General features: G+C 38.1%; 1 protein-coding gene across 1 annotated transcript in view; it reads right to left on the bottom strand.

Annotated features, from left to right (window-relative positions):
- The window catches only part of LOC149300808 (3-hydroxyisobutyrate dehydrogenase, mitochondrial-like), a 45,051-nt gene extending 30,115 nt beyond the window's left edge, over positions 1 to 14,936 (bottom strand). Inside the window, exons 1-4 of the mRNA XM_089484926.1 lie at positions 14,864 to 14,936; positions 10,845 to 11,002; positions 8,497 to 8,606; positions 6,925 to 7,046 (exon numbers count right to left, since the gene is read on the bottom strand). Coding sequence (XP_089341052.1) covers positions 6,925 to 7,046; positions 8,497 to 8,606; positions 10,845 to 11,002; positions 14,864 to 14,936 — 463 coding nt within the window. The remainder of the gene's footprint in view (positions 1 to 6,924; positions 7,047 to 8,496; positions 8,607 to 10,844; positions 11,003 to 14,863) is intronic.
- Positions 14,937 to 19,609: the final 4,673 nt, after the last annotated feature.

Here is a 19,609-nt window from a genome sequence, read left to right as displayed (position 1 = left end):
CAAGGGTGTGTGCCTATGCTTTGTAACTTTGGATGGCTGGGAAGCAGGTAAATGCCCATTTCAAACTCAACCAAAGGAAAGTAAATCATACGGCAGTGACGTTTATAAAGTGGGACAAAGGAAATTTATGCACGACAGACTATGTTTCTGTGAATTAAAGCTTATTATCACTAGCTACGTAACAAGAAGTATTCAAAGGCAGTCTGTGGCACTTGTGGGTAGTTGAGCCAAGCTGTACTCATATGCCCTCGCATGCACAAGAGTCAGTACAAACACTCAAAGAGTAAAGCAATAAAATGAAAGAGGCGACTGAGGCTGCTCAGCTCCAGCTCATAGCAATTACTTACCTAGATAATATAAACTAGATGTCTAGGACCAATCAAAGCTGCCTTGACAAAAAGTGTTGAACATACAGATCCTGAACATCAAAAGCACAGGTGTCCTGGAAAACCAGGTGTATTATTGACTAATCGTTCATCGTTTCTTGCGGAAAGACATCGCATTGTGCTGTTATTGCTCTTGGATAGCTTTTCAAGGGGACATATTTTCTTTAATAAACAAAAATAAATGTTATCGAAGGTATACATTTACATATTATCGGACCTACTTTGGATTATTAAAAGCCTACTGGAAAATTTGTTAAACAGAATATCTAAAAAAAAAAAAAATGAATGGGTAAATCAGAGATGTCCCATAAATGGTGCTGGTATAACTCCTTAATAAGGCAAATAGCTGAAGTGCTTAATATGTAAAAGTTATAAAACATAATTAGTATGCATCAATTAAAGTTGGTTGACGTGACTGTTCCATTTTTTTTTTTTAAAAAAAAGGAACAGTGGTATTACGATATAACCTATGAAACCGAGAGCGGGCACAACCAGTTTATAAAAATACAATCATTTTGCCTTGAGATAAAAGCAGGAACGTGTATGGCTTTAATTGTGCTTGTTTTTGTAAATAATACAACACAAAAGAGAAAAAACAAATAGAATTATAGTGCTCCAACTACCTACAGTTAGCTTAGTAGCACGTTTTATTCTACACCAAACAGTTTGACTCCACTCCTCGACACAAACCCACCACATGCAACACAAAAATTCACAATATCGTTTTCTTTATATGGAAACATTTTCAAAATATAACTGGCTAAGAAAATGTACAAAAAAAATAATAAAAAAAATAAAAAAAAGAGAAAAAAAACAAACAGTGAAAGTATAAATTGTGATCATGTATTTTATTAGTGATCAGAGTTTAGTGTGCTTTAATGTGTATCAAGTTATAGTGAGCTAAAATAGTAATACTATATACACACACGTGTTCACAAAATTATAACATTGCTTCCATGCAAACATTTCCTTTGCTTCCATGTTTTGCTAGTTAAAGTTACGCTACAACGTGTCTGTTTGAGATTTCAAACTGTTTAAATCTTTCCTTCAAGGAAAAAAATACAAATAAAAAAAGAACCAAAAGCTATCACACAATATTCAAATTAGAGTCTATTAAAAAAAAAAAAAGTACAGAATCCATGTAAAATAAATCCATGAAAAACTACTATAGTAAATGTATATTTCCAAGTTGATCTTACATCATATTCTCACATATAAGCCTATTTAGGTTAAAACTAGTTATATATTCAAATCACAACGCATAATGGAATGGCATGAACTGTATATCCAATAATATTTTGGCGGCTAGTGTTTATTTTATAACTTTTGAGAAAATATATGTACTTATATGACAAATAAATATTCTTCAAAATATTGCATGTGGTACTTGAATAAAAGCATATTTATAAATAACTAATTTAAACCCAAAGAATTATAATGAACAGAGTGCCTAGCTTTGTCACGTTCTATCTGTACAGCGTAATTCTCTTGCAATGCAACTCTTCCAGGAAAAAAACATTTATACTATGATGTGCCACATTTATATTAAAATCACAATGTTAAATAATAATACCAGTAATAAATATATTGGAAATAATGCTACTTCAATAAATCCTTATATTTACAGTATGATATTATACATTGATTTAAAATTGTGTGGCTTGTATATGCTAAAAAAGATTAAAAACCTGATAATTGAGATACTTTAATAAAAATTGCATTGCATAAACAATTAGAAATGTAGTTCAGCTCCTTGTTATTAAATTTAGTTAATAAACATATTCCTTAGTAAGACTTCAGTTTGCCAGACATTGAAGTTTCATGAGCAAATCTTGCAGGTAATTAAAGGAAATAAATTTGAAAGAAAAATGAATTACAGAAAAAATATCCTAAACAACTGACAAGGTATAAAAAAAATCCATTTGTGCATTAACTAGTTAAGATGTAATAATTATGCAATAAAAAAAACATTTGCTAATTGTGTAATAAAAAGGTGTCCCAGCCATGCACTAGTAACTTGTATTTCTTTATAGGGCTCTCAATTAATGGCTTCATTTACACTTCGAATATAGATGTGCAACATGTGAAATTTATTACATGACAGAAAAAAACAGCAATGCCAAGGTGAAAGAATGAATATTTAAAATAGTAACAAAAAAGGGAATAAAAACAATTAATATTATCTAATTATTACATAATATTATTTAAGATTTAGGTTTTAAATAAACATTGCCTTTCATTATACTTTACGGAGAACACATTGGATTTTAGAGTTTCAACATATATAACAAAACATAAAAAAACAAATGGTCTCTCCCCGTCCTATTTCAATTTATCTATAATATAATATAAATATATATATGCATGTATGTGTATTTTCTATTATATTTTAAAATAAAAAAAAATGCCATTCTAAGCAACACAACTCAAGTTATAGGAAGGTACCGAAAGACTTTTGATAATAGAATGTCTTGTTATCCACAACTAACGCCTCTGCCCAGAGTATTTATCTTGTACTCTGAAATGAAATTATTAAAATCGGAGTTTTACAGACAGAAACAGCAATTCAAACCGGGGTGCAAAATAATTACATGGTAACAAAGGGATCATTACCTGCCGAACAATATGATGAGCTGATACATGTGCTATAACACCCGTTTAATACACAATAAAGCTCAGTACCTGCACTGTGAATCAGACAGGAGGATGGATGTTTTTACACTGTCTGCTGCCCCGAGCATGTTTGAATGTATTGCCATCTTGTGGTGTAATGCTTTATACTAACACGCTTGGATTACATGGTTCCAAACATGCTTAGCTTTATCTATATTTCTAGCAGAAGAGCTTGCAATGCATACAACTGTTTGACATTGACCTGACATTTTATTTATTTTTATATATTAATATATACACATATTATGTAGATTAGATTGTAAGCTCTTTTGAGGAAGGCGTTTTGTTCCAAATTGTTATGTTGCGCACTAATTCTTAGCCCCATTAATCTACTCTACAGCACTGCGGAATATGACAGCGCTATATAAATCTAAAATTCATCAAATATTTCAGGAAATCGACATGAACCAAAGTTATGGGTTCCCCTCCCCCCCCATTTCACTTAAAATATCAACAGAAAAAAAAACCCAAGAAAATATCAGATATGATTTAAGTTTTAGGTTTAGTGTAAGGCATTTATGTCGGTGCATATATTAATGAAAATTAATTACTAATTAACATCACAACCCCTCTCCCAATAAAGGGTTATTCTACTGGGAAGGCTTTAGTACTCAGAGGAAAAATGCATACAAGCCCACAGAATAAAAATGTTAGCCCACTAAAATGTAATGGCTCTCCAAGAAAAATTTATAAAAAAATAAATTCAATAACACAATATGAATGAAGAAAACTTCTTAGCAGTTCAACACTGTATAATTAATGCCATGGTAAGAATGTTTTTATGGTGTGTTTTGGTGGGTTTTTATTGCCATCAAGTTCACGATGTAGGTGGGCCGCCTTTTAATCCCTCCGCAGACAAAAGCCCTAAATAAACACAGATCCCTTCCTGGGAAAAAAGTCCACTTTGGTTAAATGGCAAGGAAATGAGTAAATCATTAGTAATCTTTAAAGCCAAAGCTATAAACTCAAGTTACCTTAAAGTTAAAATGAAAGTGCCTTGCGAAATTCTCCAAAGTTCTGAGGCAGATAGAAATCTCTAGCTCTCAGCTCCAGACTAGGCGCCAGCTGATAAATAAACAGCTTCGAGTCAAGACCAGGAGAAATCCCAGCTTTTCAATTTAATGGTTTTGGTCAAGAGTATTTATTGCCTTTTGTGTTTTGCCTCACTTAGTGGCAGAAGAAGAAATGTAAATTCATCATTATCTCTTTTGGTCCCAGAAGACCCGAGGTTACTTCCATTTCATTAAAACAAGACAGCAACTAGAGACATCAAAACAGAAATGCTTTATCACAGAGATTCAGTCCATGTCAAAGGCGCTGTGGGATTACCTGCACCTTCGTATAGTTTTAAGGGCTGATTTCACATTATTGTTCTCATTATTTGTGATTAATAACTATTTCTTCAACAACACTTGACTCAAATGAAAAGCAACAATCTGTAAGCATGGGGGATAAATTCACCAAAGGCACAAGTGAGTTTGGGTGGGATGAGACATCTAGAACCATCAAATTCAATATGGAAACAGGACATAACAAGCAACAAGTAAGGCGGCCCATGCTCAAGTGATTTTATAATCTTAATCATTGGACCTTCTGGCAGGAGAGCCATACCATGTTCTCCATAATGGTTATAAAGTAATTATTTACAGGGCAGTAAAGCCAGGCATAAAAATATGATTCTCGAGTGAAAAGGTTGGTATGTAACCATTGTTGGTTGGTTTTTAACCACTGCAGATTGTTATTCTGACAACAAAACTCTTGTCAAGTTTATCAATATATCTGAAAGGGATCCAAAGTTACTGTTTAGCTAAAAAGAAAAGCTTGCAATGCACGTTTGTCACGTTCACTCCTCTAGATGAAGAATGTGTGGAACAGAGAAGACATAAAAACCCACGGAAACCCGTGAGTACAGGTAGAAAGTTTCTCCTGAGGGTGTGGTTAGAGGCACAGCTCGGGGAAAGGGTGTGGCTAGAGGCACAGCTCAGGGAAAGGGTGTGGCTAGAGGCACAGCTCAGGGAAAGGGTGTGGCTAGAGGCACAGCTCGGGGAAAGGGTGTGGCTAGAGGCACAGCTCGGGGAAAGGGTGTGGCTAGAGGCACAGCTCGGGGGAAAGGGTGTGGCTAGAGGCACGGTTCGGGGGAAAGGGTGTGGCTAGAGGCACGGTTCGGGGGAAAGGGTGTGGCTAGAGGCACGGTTCGGGGGAAAGGGTGTGGCTAGAGGCACGGTTCGGGGGAAAGGGTGTGGCTAGAGGCATGCTTAGTGGGCTGTAATATATTGTATGTCATTTTTAGACCTGTTCACAGTTATTGTATATAACCGAGAACGACGACATTTAGGAGAAGAATGTGTGTTATTTAGTCATTTATAGACACTTGTGTTCATACATATTACTGTGACTTTTAAAGTAGAACACTGATTTAGTGGGGCACTTGAGAGTACACACAATGTGCTCACCAACCCTGGGGCTTTACCCCATAGCTCTTCCTGCACATTTAGGTATGTTATGCACAGACATACTTGTTCACACACGCCCACGATTATAAGATAGCTTCTAGCACCTTGCAAGAAGGGATTATTTACCCTGCAAGGCCTTGAGTGAAGCTTTTTAATATCAAAGAACTTAAGAGGTTGGGGAATATTGAAGCAGTTTGTTTGGGAACGATATATATAGTGTTGCAGGTGGTTGGAAAGAAAGGATACCAAAGGGTGTAAGTTAATTGAAGGGACAGAACGTAAATGCAGGAAAAGTGGTCAATGTGGGGCCTACAGGGACTTGTAGCAATGTCTGCAATTGGCCAGCACATCTGTATCATAGTATTTTCAATGTGGTCTCATATGTATCAGTTGCTATAGCAACCAGCCTATTTTTGCATAATAGACATATGATGTGCATACACACATAACAGAAATGTACAAAGAACAAGAGGTCACCCTCTGAGACTGGAAGAGCGGAGATTTCATAGACGACAAAGGAAGGGATTCTTTACAGTGAGGACAATAAAGGTATGGAATTCACTGCCAAGGAAGGTGGTGTTATCTAATACATTAGATGCCTTCAAAAGGAGTCTGGATATTTTTTTATTTTTTTTTAGAAAGGCATTACATACAGGGCTATAAAGAGAATACAATTAATATTTTAGAGCTTCTTGATCCAAGAAGAAATCCGATTTTTTTCCCCTGATGGCAGAATTCAAAGTAGCTTAATCGACCAATTCCTACGTGTTAATGTTCTACTGGCTTTTAAACTTTCGTTAGCAAGATATTGGAGACAACAGGTCTTACCATCATGGCCAGAGGTTAGAGCACAAATAGACTTTCAAGCTAAATCAGAAAAAGCTATTTACTATAATATGAATAAAGGGATGGATACCTTTGACAGTATTTGGTCTCATTGGTATAATCTCAAAGATGATAGGGAAATACAAGATATTTAACTAGGTATTAAATAAGTAGTACCAACTATATATTTTTTTCCTGAAGAGTTGATTTAACCTAAATTGCATCTCTCCGCTTCACGATATCATTTATGATATTATCTCCTTGTGCGTTTTTTTTTTTCTTATTGAATGTTTTTGTCTATATTTATGTTAAAAAAAAAAAAAAAAATTTTTTTAAAAGTAGCTTCATCGGTGGGTTTTTTTTTTGCCTTCTTTTGGATCAAGAGTAGGAAGGTTAGGTAGAAGGGTTAAACTTGATGGACTTAGGTTTTGGTTTTTTTTTCAACCTTATGAACTATGTAACTATATGTAATATATGTAACAAGCACACCAGCATAAATGAGCACACCAGCATAAACAAAAACCTGTTGTATGGCAGAGGTAGGCAAACTGATCTGTGCTAAACACATGTCCAAACGCCAGACTTACCACCAGATACCGGGGCGTCCATGAACACAGCTCCCATTTTTTCAGCAGCTTTTGCTAGTTCCTTAGATACTGCAGGATCAATAGTGCTCGAGTCAATGAGCAAAGAACCCTTCTTCACTTTCCTGAAATCACAAGAATATTACATTACAAATTAGATAATCATGGGGATTTTTTTTTTTTTTTAGTACATTTAAATGATGTTGCTTTAACCATTTAGGCGAATATTTTGTAATTTCAGGTGGTATTTTTGTCTATGTGAAAGACTTGATGTTATGTAAAGATATAATATTTGCATCTGTGTGTATAATATGTATCTGTATATCATCTGTAACTATATACATACTGACTCTTGCGAGTACTAGAAACCATGTACCTTGCTTTAATTAAAATGTGGGGTGTACCATATATTTTATCCATGAGTTAATACACAGATTCCTATAGCTAGCGTGTTCCGCTGTATCTATATGTGTAAGTGTATATTTGTTATGCATTTGTTACCCACCCATCTTTAAATATTATGCAGCGTCGTCCAATGTTAGCCCTTACTGAATTAAGGATATTAATAATAATAGTATTATTTATTATTAATAATAATATCTTATCTGGTCTGCCCATTTTGAATCTAAATGAATTCTGTAGGATAGCCTTATACACATCCCAAGCTGTCTTGAATTCCGTTATAAACACGCACACATTAAAATGCCCAACATAAGGAAAACTAAAGGGTCATAAAGCTCAGGTTCATTTTCAGCCATAACTTAAACTTGCTTCTTGAATCACGAGTCATAAATTCCTTGCACATCTTCGCAGCATACCTTTCAACTAACCTTGATTTTTAGACACACGTTTTGCTTTCAATACTTTGCTCGATATCCTGCTACAATGGACTTTTGTTAGAGGTGAATGTTATCTTTTAAAAGCTTAAATGAAATACACATTAAATGCTTCTTAGCGGTAATGCTTATCCAGAATGTTTAAGGGACATACCAGCCATCATATGAAATTTAAAGGGACAATGTAATGTTCCTGGCAGCCCTAATATAGAAGAATTCATATTAAAGTACTAACTGAGCAGTTTAGTGTCTCCCTATAAATTAACATCTTACCTTGCAAATAAATGGAGGGGTTCAGCAGAACCCCCACCCATGCTTTTTCCCTATTTTTTTGTACCCCCAGCTATACACACGCGCACACAGACACACACACACACACACACACACACACTATACTTCCTCTATAGGCTAGCACAAAAGTAGCAGGGAGTTTAGTAAGACTGAAGTGCTTTCCCGTCACTTAAGAGCGGTTTTCATGCTTTCTTAAAAAGAAAAAGTGGTGGCAGTTTTATTTTTCACAGCAATATTCGTTTATTCCTAAATCCATCACCTCCAGCTTCCCCATGCTACGTAGAATGCACTCGTGTGAAATCCTCTGCAGAGCCACCTGGCTGATTTGCCCGTATGGAAGGCTAGTGTGTCATCTCGGCAGGGTTCAATCTTGATCCTGGCTGCTATGGGGTGTATGTTGCATGCAAACCCACCCTAACCGCCTTTAATTTGCTCCACATGAACCTACTTCAGTATCCCATTTGACCCAGTGTAGACTTCTACAGCATTGGCGCTTGATGGCAGCATGGTAATAATGCGATCAGCCTTGTCTGCTACATCAGCTGGAGAATCTGTGATCTAGAGTAAATAAATAAGTGGGTTAGAATAAGCGTTTCAAAATAAAAAGCCAACATAACAAAACAAAATTTAAAACGGATACTGAAAGCGAAGCATAGTTTGGAACGGAGCAATGCCTTTTAAAAATATATTATTTTTTATATTATTATTAATAGAGTGTAGCCTGCCCGGCAATAGGCAGGAGTGGGCATATCCAGTAAAACAAATAGAAATACAGCTACAAACCTGACAATTTAGCAGGGGATGCAGAACGGCACAAGTTTGGACAGTAACTCGTATGAAGTACAAAACGAGCACATAAATTATTTTGGAATTGATATTTTGCTAAGTCGATACAGAAGAATTCCAGATGTGCTACTTATACAAATTAATTTTAAAAAAAAAGTAAAATGATATTGTTGATAAGGTATGAAGAAAGGGGGGTCTTGGGAAAAGGCTTTATTGGGACAAAAGGGTGGCAAGGCCTTCACACGTTCCTACCAAGTGAGTTACGGTGTGGAAGTCACGGTTTTAAGTCACAAAAATGCCTACTACGCTTCAAAGGCTCAGCAGGGAGTTCCTTTCTGAATCCACTGAAAAGGAACATTGCTGTGTCTACTACCAATTAATCCCACCATCATGTTCAATAGAAGAAAGAAATATTTACTTGCTAATTAGGTCTGTTGGAATCTGTCCACAACGTTCCAGACTTATAGGGTACGATAGCCACAATAAGCAGGTGGAGAACGGCAATAAACGCGCTAGACCTATTTTTTTTTTTGGTTACATCGGTTAGGACACGGGCTTTGAAAATATATAAGGGGAAAAAAAAAGACAGGTGTCTCTGTTCAGTTAACTATAGGAAGCCAAGTCATGCAGAAGACGTCTTATGTTTTGTAGCTAACATTATAAACCCCTTATTATGTTAGCTACAAAACATAAGAAAAAGTGTGAAGTGTTTTTTTTCTTTTAAAACCCATAAAAGTTTCAATAAGATGGCATAAAGAGAAAACATCAGTTTGTATTCTTCTTACTGATCACTGCAGAAGGTGTGTATATGAATAACAATATTACTTTGCATTAACCTGTTAGACTTGTTTCAATAAAGTGCCTAGAATTATTTAAAAAGTAGAAATGGTGATTTTTTTTGTACACGTTACAAATAAGAACATTAATGACACAGATGTCTAGCGCACTGAAAAGATTTATTTTACCAGCAACTTATTAAAGTAAATCATTACCTATTTCTTGGTTGACTTCATTTTTTCCACAAGAATTTTGTTTTCTTAGGGTACCCGCGTTTTATATAAATGCAGAGGTCTTCGAGACAATGATTGTGGGGTGGGGTTAGAAGCGTGGCTTGGAAGGGACTTTTTATCTGTAGTTGTGAGCTATTTATAGCTATTTTTGTAACCAAGTATCCAAGGCATTTGGAAGAATAATGTAATTACACAATTTTTTGATACATTCATACCCAACAAATGTTCCAAGATCCTCCAAAGAGGGACATCGGGGAGGAACAGTGGATTTGCAATCTTAAGGAATGACTGCCCTTCCTAAACGATTAGAAGGTATTTCATTGTGTTTATATCCACGTCTACTTAGAAGTGTTTGAATAACAATTATACAAAATTATTATTTCACCCCAAGAATGTTGATACTACATATACTACATTCCCTACTTTTGGTAGCACTAACGCCATCAACTTTTGCCCCCCAACTAAATCTAATCTAATTTTTATTTCCAGTTATTTTACTGGGTTGTACTACAGTCAGGGCCGGCCGAAGACTTAATGCCGCCTGGGGCGAAGTTTAAAATGCCGCCGACGCCGGGGGGGGGGGGCGGCATTATCTACCCCCCCCGGTACTTACCCTTAAACAGTCCTGTGGCGAGTCTCCCTGTGCTGCCACGATGCCGGCTTGTAATGCTGAGCGCCGGAAATTCACGTCACTTCCGGCGCTCTGCATTACAAGCCGGCACCGAGACCGAACAGGGAAACTCGCCGCAGAGGAGAGAGAGAGGGGCGCCGAGCGGGTAAGCGAAAACCACTCGGTGCCCCTCTCTCTCTCTCCTCCGCTTCAAAAAAAACAAACAAAAAAACGCTTGGCAAAGTGCCGCCCCTTCTGCCCCAGTCGGCTCCATTGTAGGGCCGGCCCTGACTACAGTCCCTTAAGAATAAAGTTGCTAGGGGGCGATCAACGTCCAATCACCACTAAAATCATTTAATAAAAAAGCAAGGCAGCAGTCAAACGACGTACCTGAGCACCAGAATCCTGGAACTCCTTGCAGGCCTCTGGAAAAACATCATATGCAATGACAGGGTAGCCATGTTTCAGTAGATTTTTTGCCATTGGATTTCCCATGTTCCCAAGTCCAACAAATCCAACTGATGTTTTGGAGGCCATTGACCTATATACTGAAACAAAGAAAAACACACATATATTTGTAACATCAAGTCACTTCACTTCAAAACATTAGCATTGCTCAGAAAAATTACTGTCACTGAAAAGCATGTTGCTCTAGAATTACATGCAGTCCAAACAACCCCTAACTTCCCCATAAAGAATGTACTACGGACAATAATTGAATATAAAAAAAAATACAATTTAGTATACGAATTAGAGTACAATGGCCAAAGAGACATCAATCTAACTTTTGTGTGTTTGTTGAATATGGCTGCTTTAGTCTTGTACACAATTGCTAAACAGAAGTATAGAATATGTAAGAAGCGTGGAACATGTGTCTTACAACATAACAGCTATGAAAGAGGGCAGGGAAGACATTTTTGAGGGATTAGTGAGGCGAATAATGTGAAATATTTTCCAAAACAAATGCAGATATCTTCATGATGCATGGTCTGAACCTTGATTACAGAAACATTTTACCATCATAAAATAAAAATACTTAAGCACTCCAAGTTCTATGGCAACAAAGCTGTGTCGATTGTAAACGGATTCAATCTTGGAAACTTCAGGGCAAGATGAAGAGTGGCCTTCCATTTAGACATACATAGGGACCTGTATCTGAGGAGGGCAAGCTGGTTTTGTCTGTTGATGTGGAAGCCAGCTCGAGGTTTGGCTCAGCTCATGCAACGACACTGCTGGCTGACTCGCCAATAACTGTTCATAGTGGAACAAGGTTAGGTTCTTATCCAAAAAAGCATGTTCAATTAAAGCCTGAAGCATGTCTGTTGGGAAAGATTCTTGCATCCTTCATCAGTGGCTGTTGCAAGGTACACAGGCCGTATTGTTATAACAGTATAAAGACAAACAGTACTGTAAAAAAAAACCTTTAGGCGGGCGTTCCTTAAAAAAAAAAAAACTGCGTAGAAGCGCACCAAACAGAATTGGTGCAGTTTTGAAGGCAAAGGGTGGTCACCATAAATTGATTTGATTTTTCTTCTGTTAACTCATTTTGCTTTAGTAAAATGATAAAAAAAAAAAAAAGACATAACATGTCTATTCTTAAAAGCATTCTTACTTTACAGCTGTTTTTCCACACTCACCAAAAAACATTTGGATTTAAAAGAAATTAGGACAATATATATATATATAAAACAATCTGAAAGCAGGAGGTGTATTACTCTCTGGTTTCATGGGTAGAGGAAATAAGATTTCTTGCAAAGCAAAGTGGGTTTTTATTTGGTTTTTTAATCATACAGTAAGGACGGTAAAGATTTGGAATACATTGCTAAAGACAGATTCATAAGACATTATATGCATTACTGAAAGCCAAGCTAGGCCCCTTCGGGCAACCAATTAGTGTAGCCCTTATGGGTTGACCATGGAGCAAGTGAGGTGCTGCAGATTCATTTCTTATTTTTGGCGCTAAACAGTCACTTGCTTGATCAACACAAAACATCTTACACTTTGCTAGGTGTTCTACTGACAATATTCTATGACATAACTGTATCACTTCCTGGGTCCTAGCATCAGATTTAAGATAATAGTGATAATTATGATGTAAGAGGCAAGATCATAGTGGCTCTCAAACAGCTGCCAACCATCCAGAGTGAGTTGCTGCCAGCTGCGGTACCTTGCTTTCCATTTAATGTTATCAGGACGTATCTTTTGTTTTCAGTGGACCGGACGTAAAACAGAAGACACAGGGATAAGAATTGTAATATAATAATTAATATAATTATTAATATATCACAGCCACATAATATTCTGTATTTATTGGTTTTTCAGCACCATCTTGAGTTTCCACTTCCCAGCAGCTGTGAGTTAACCTTGATATGAGACGTATAGCAATACCAGGGTTGACACAAGAAAACAAAAGGTGTTATATATGATTGATTTTAATACAAAATGTAAATGACGTTAAGTTAAAGCTACCGTTTACAGAATATCTTTAAATATGTTAGCAAAACACAGGCAACAATAAATGTGTATTTTTCCCAAAATAACATTTTTTTCAGCCAAGAACCTAACGTAACAGCAGGTGACAATTACCGTATTTGCTCGATTATAAGACGAGGTTTTTTCAAGAGCAAATGCTCTGAAAAATACCCCTCGTCTTATAATCGGGGTCGTCTTATAATCAGATCTCAAATAGGTCTGACTATGAGACGACTAAGATCCAGATCCCCCGCAGCTGCAGGGGACCTGGATCCTCCTGTCCCCCCCCCCCCCCACACACACACACACACTTACCGGTGCTTCCGAGTCCCCGGTGTGTAGACAACTTACGCTGCAGCCGGAAGGGGAAGGTCTGCGCAATGGACGCAGACAACCCCTGCTGCTAGCCACACCTCCTTCCAGCTGCAGCGTAAGTAGACATCTACACGCTGCCCCGGCTGCATGACAGGGGAGTCAGAAGCACCGGTAAGTTGGGGGGGGGCAGGGGAGTGTTAAATGGGGGGCATAAGGCATTTCTGGAGGCAGAGTGTTCTATGAAATGCCTTTTAACCCCCTTAATGCCACTCTGCCTCCAGAAATGCCTTTTTAACTCTCTATACACCACTCTGCCTCCTGAATGCCTTAAACCTCCCTATATGCCACTCTGCCCCATAATATGCCTTTTAACCCCCTTAATGCCAGAGTGGCATATAGGGGTATAAGGCATTTCTGGAGGTAGAGTGGCACATAGGGGGTCAAAAGGCATATCATGGGGCACAGTGGCATATAGGGTTAAAAGGCATATCATGGGGCACAGTGGCATTTAGAGGGTTAAAAGGCATATCATGGGGCACAGTGGAATATAGGGGGTATAAGGCATTTCTGGGGCAGATGTGCATAACTGGGGGGGGGGGGGATAAAACCAAAATATTTTTCTAAATCATAGCTTTTATTAAAAAAAAATGTTTACATGAATTAACATTTACTGGTAAAACTCTTTTCCTATAGGGTCGTCTTATATTCAGGCTTTTTCTTTATTTCCTAAATTAATATTCAGATTTGGGGGGTCGTCTTATAATCGAGCAAATACGGTATATCTGATTAGACTTATACTAAATTACCAAAGTGCTCCTTAACCTTACAGACAGAACGTGTCAGAGCTAATTTATTTACATTATAATTAACCTTTGAGATACATTAGCAACGTAAAAAATGTTGAGGTCGTCCAGCTCTCTGATAAGTCCGTGTAGGTGATTTTAACCCTGCTCACTGATCAGTCTGTGTAGGTGATTTTAACCCGGCTCACTGATCAGTCTGTGTAGGTAATTTTAACTCCACTCACTAATCAGTCTGTGTAGGTGATTTTACCCCCGCTCACTGATCAGTCTGTGTAGGTGATTTTAACTCCACTCACTGATCAGTCTGTGTAGGTGATTTTAACTCCACTCACTAATCAGTCTGTGTAGGTGATTTTACCCCCGCTCACTGATCAGTCTGTGTAGGTGATTTTACCTCCACTCACTGATCAGTCTGTGTAGGTGATTTTAACCTTGCTCACTCATCAGCCTATAAGAATGGGGTCCTACAAGCAAGGTGTCAGGAGTCCTTGCTTCCTCATGACTCTGTTACTCATTGGCTACCTGTGCTACTGTCAAAGTAGCGCAGGTAGCCAATGAGTAACAGAGTCATGAGGAAGCAAGGACTCCTGACACCTGCATGGAACCATCCATTGGGTTTCTGGAAGCTACATAAAGCCATCACACCTGTAGTAACATTGCAAGGTAGCGTGAAAGCTGCAATGGCCTGGGGGTCTTAAATGAATAACATTCATTTTCAATATGATAAAATGGTTATGCAACCACTTTGTAGCATTTTCTTTGCCCGACACAGGGCCATCAGCATAACAAGCATTAAGCATAGCACAGGCGGAAGCTTACCCATTGTAAAGCGTACATGCCTGCTGACAGAACTGTGCAGAACATTGCAAGACTTTCTGATCAGGGCTGCCATACTTCTTCCTCCCGCTGACCTCCACTTCTAGGCACCTTGAATAGACGCCTTCTGTGACGTGCGGGTTACATTCGACTGACAGCTCTTACAGCCAATCAGTGATTCAGCTCCGGCCGCAGAGCCGACAGCGAGAGGGCGTGAAGGCAGGCTGACGACGCGCCTCCAACTAACGATTGGCTGGGATCTGCCCTGTTGTGGGCAACGCTAGATTGGCTGAACCGTGGCTCGCCCCTAATCGCTGCTCGCCCAGTGGCAGCGTTAAAAATTGTGTCAATGCAAAAAACTTTATTATAAAAGCGCAGGCAGGCGCAATGCATAATTACTGACAGTTTGTTAATGCGCGTTTTGTGATATCTTTCTCGGTACAGGGTTATGGCTGGCTTCCCCGTAGTGGAAAAGAGGGCAACCTTCTGTTAAGGCTTCATCAGTTATTGCGGGTATCACTTTTTCTATCGACTTACTATTCTGTATTATTTATATTACACCAATTCATGTAGCGCCTCTCGCTACATGCAAGGGTATGACAAAACTAGAACTAAGACAAACTTAAACATTATATAAAGCTGAGCCCTTATATTATATGAAGCCGAGCCCTTTTAAGGTTTAAATTTTACAATGTGTAGTGTCCTTGGTCACCTCATCATTGCAGGTAAATGGGTACTGAAGTTAAAGTTTTTGAGGCCCTTGTCCAGATTTCCAGAATCCACATTTCTCTACTGGAAATCCCCAAAAATGGTATTTCAAGGGGGATTTATAAGTGGAACTTAATAAGCTGCATCTGCTCCCCTGCCCCACACGGGGGATAGAACAGGTTTATTGATCCCGACCTGAAAAAAGTTTTTTGTAGTTGGGTGCTATTATTATTTATTATTATCTTTTATTATATTCTGCACCAATCTATAAAATGTACACATAAAGGTAAACAGTACAGTTAGGTTTAATAATAAAAAACCCACTAAAACACACACATATACAACAATAGCTCAGGTGAGCTAATAAGCCTTATGGTACTTTAATTTTTTTTTACCTTGATAACACGTTAGAATGGAACATGGAAATTGACACGGATTTTGATTTCGACACTAATTTGGATTTTTCAGTGGGAGAGATGGTGGATGCCTTGTGGTTATAGCGGTCCCCCTCCTTGGGTGTGGGACCAAGAAGATCCAGCGCTCCTGCAGGCCTTTTGTCCGGGAAGGAAGACAGGACATATCCCTACAGGGAGTGCTCTGTCAGAAGATTTACAGAGGATCAGGCTTCTGCTGCGGCTCTTAATTGAGCACACAGAGCACCCTCACAGAGAAGCCCGGCACCTTGCCAAAAGAAAAAAAAAAGCTAGGTCCTAATAAACTAATTGGCCAAATGATCAAATGCTTTTCCCTAGTCAAGACTGACCAGAGAACTGGACTGTGTCGTCCTTGAGGTAATCAATCTGTCCAATGACGAGTGCAACGTAATGTATGATCAGAGGTTAGCCTGCAGTCTAGCTAGACATGATCAACCATGGGCTTTGGGACTATTCGGTGCCAAAGTGATGATCATCAACAAAACGATATAGTGCATCCGGTTAATATGTAGATATAGGTTCACTGAGAGGCAAGAACAGAAGTGAGAATACTCTACCTTCTAGATCTATATCTTACATTAATGGACAATATAGAAATATTAACCATTCTAGAAATAATTGTTGGCAACCACAGGAAAAAAAAGCTTTATCTGGTTGACAAGAAGTGGTCAGCTCTTTCAGTCACTTACTTAAGATTGTCTTTTGATTTGCCTAAACTGTGGGGTTGTTATTAATAATTATCATTGTCTGTGAGAGCAGAGTCTAAAGTATCTAAAGCCTTATACACAAATGGGATTCACATCTCCGCCCTTGTATTCCTTGTTTTAAATGTTGCATTAGTAGCAGTAGTATACAAAAGTTTTGTGTGTTACCCATATATAATTAAACACATGGGAAAGTTTTTTTTTGTTGCACTTTAAGTATTTTGATATTCAAGTAAGGGGAGGCATGTTGTGCAGATTACTAAAATGAACATACAAGAAGAAATCAAAACATAGATATTTTGTCAACGAGCATGGTTTTATGTAATTCTCCATCATTAAAAACAAAAAGTACTAATTAATGTAAGTGATTTATGATGGTTTAGGTTTAACTTTTTACTTAGCTTTTTTCTTTCGTTTTCTAGGTTAACTTACACTTTTCTGGTTAACAATATTGTGATATTCTCAATATTCTGGAAGCATTCTTTAATTTTAGTACTATATTGTTAGTATGCTTATTTAATAATGGCATTTAAAAAGATATCACCGACTATGGCTTTACATCATTGGCTGGGCTTGTATGTTTACATAATATGTCTTAAATGGTTCCGGAAGCAAGTGGACACCTGACGTTTGTGAGGTCAGGCACTGATGTTGGATGATAATGCCTGGTTTTGTGTTGGCCACTTGAGTTCCTCCACCCCAAGCTTGCCAAACCATGTCTTTATGGACCTTACTATGTGCACAGGGGCACAGTCATGTTAGAACAGGAAAGGACCTTCTTCAAACTGGTTCAAGAAAGTTGGAAGCATACAATTGTTTAAAATGACTTTGTATGCTGTAGCATTAACATAACCCTTCAATGGAACTAAGGTGCCCAAACCCTAAAAAACAGACCTAGACCATTATCCCTCCTTCACCAACCATTACAGTAGGAACAATGAGTTCCAGTAGTAGGTTCTCCTGGAATCACCCAAACCCAGATTTATTCATCACACTTCCAAAAGAAGCGTGATTAGTCACCTTACACAAGTTACCACTACTTCAGAGTCCAGTGGAGGTGGACATTACACCACTACAGCCAACGCTTGGCATTGCACATAGTGATCTTGAGCTTGTGTGTATGGAGACACATTTCATTAAGCTTCTGACCCACATTGTTTGCACTGACGATGCTTCCAGAGGTAGGTTGGAACCCTGTACTGAGTGGACAGGTTATCTGTATGCCCTCTGCTCTTCAGCACTCAGCCCTACTCTGTGAGTGTGTGTGGTCTACTGCTTCGTGACTGAGCTGTTGTAACTCCTAGACCAGGGGTTCTCAAACTGCGGCCCTCCAGCTGCTGCAGGACTACATCTCCCATAATGCTCCTTCAGCTAAGGGGCTGGCTGAGGAGTATGGGAGATGTAGTCCTGCAGCAGCTGGAGGGCCGCAGTTTGAGAACCCCTGTCCTAGACACTTACACCTTACAAGGGCACTTACAGTGGACTAATGCAGATCTAGCAGGGCAGAAATTGTGGCAAAGTTGGATTCATGTTTAAAGTCACTGAGATCTTCAGTACCACCCATTCTCCTGCCAATGTTTGTTTATGGAGATGGCTGCGCACGTGCTTGCTTTTATATACCAGTTAGCGTTGGATGTGACTGAAACGCCTAAACTCAATAATTAGGAGAGATGTCCACATACTGTTTGTCATAAAAATAAAATGGAGTGATAAGCACAATTTGCAAAATAATTAGCAACCTGACAACTGTTTATTCATTCACAGATCTACCATTGAGAATGTCTGTTTTGGGAAAATGTAACAAAATCATTTATGCATTGCAAAAAAGAATAAAAAATCACCATTTTCAAGTTTTCATGTCTATTACTCTTTTGTGAATCTTCCCATCTCCTTGTCCACCGTATGTTTGAAATTGGGCAGAGAGCCAATGTAGGCTCTGTCCATGGTCCTGCACAACAATACTCTTCATTAACCCATTAAGGACAAGGGTCATTTTACATTGTTTTCGACAAACAGCCAGAGCAACTTTCATGTGTTTGCCATCTCTCTTTTCAACTGTTATTTCTCACTAACTCATTAAGTGCACCCCCACAAATTATATTATTATTTTGTTGTTTTTTTTTCAGGACAAGTGGAGCTTTCTAATTTAAATAATAATTGTATACTTTAACCATCATTTAGTATGAAGAAAAATGGAAAAATTAAGGGAAAATACACATTTTCACAGTTTCGCCTATAAAAACTACACAGTGCCAGTGCAAATGAAAAGATAAACACGCACAATATATTAAAGTATTTGTCCTGATTTTGGAAACCTCAAAATGTCTGGTATTTTAATTTATTTTGGTACTTAAGAGGCTAAATATGACACGGTTTCCAAAGTAGATTTTATTTTAAAATGCGATTTACTGGGAGCCGTGCCCCAACAGTGGCTAGAAAAAGCAAAACTGCTGAACAAAAGTATATATTCTTTGAAGTTGACATCCCAAAATATTTTACTAGTAGGATTTTAAATGTTTTTATTTGATCATTTTAGCTCAAATGCATGCCAAACATTACAGTAAAATGTAGGTTTGTGCAACATTGCTTTGAGTGAGCCTGCAGGGGTAGCAGGCAGCTTACAGAGCCAGCTACATCAAACACAGGCTGAGGCTTCACGGGATAAGTGAGCTCTGTGTGTGTGTTAGTGCATGCGTGAATATGCATGTGTCCGCGTGGGTATACATGTGCCTGGGTATGTTAGTAAAAGAGTGTGTGTAGACATGTGTCTTTGGGTTTGTTAGTGTGCAAACATGGGTCTTTGGGTATGTGCATTAGTGTGTGTAGGGGGTATTTTAGCAAATGAACATTTGTATTTGGCTAGGTTAGTGCATGAACAAGTATGTGTGTGTATCTGGGTATAT

Source organism: Sceloporus occidentalis, unplaced genomic scaffold (genome assembly GCF_023333645.1).
Source record: "Sceloporus occidentalis isolate IW3139 unplaced genomic scaffold, rSceOcc1.0.p SCAF_23, whole genome shotgun sequence".
NCBI classification, from domain to species: Eukaryota; Metazoa; Chordata; class Lepidosauria; order Squamata; family Phrynosomatidae; genus Sceloporus; species Sceloporus occidentalis.
This window is presented reverse-complemented; position numbering and strand designations above follow the sequence as displayed.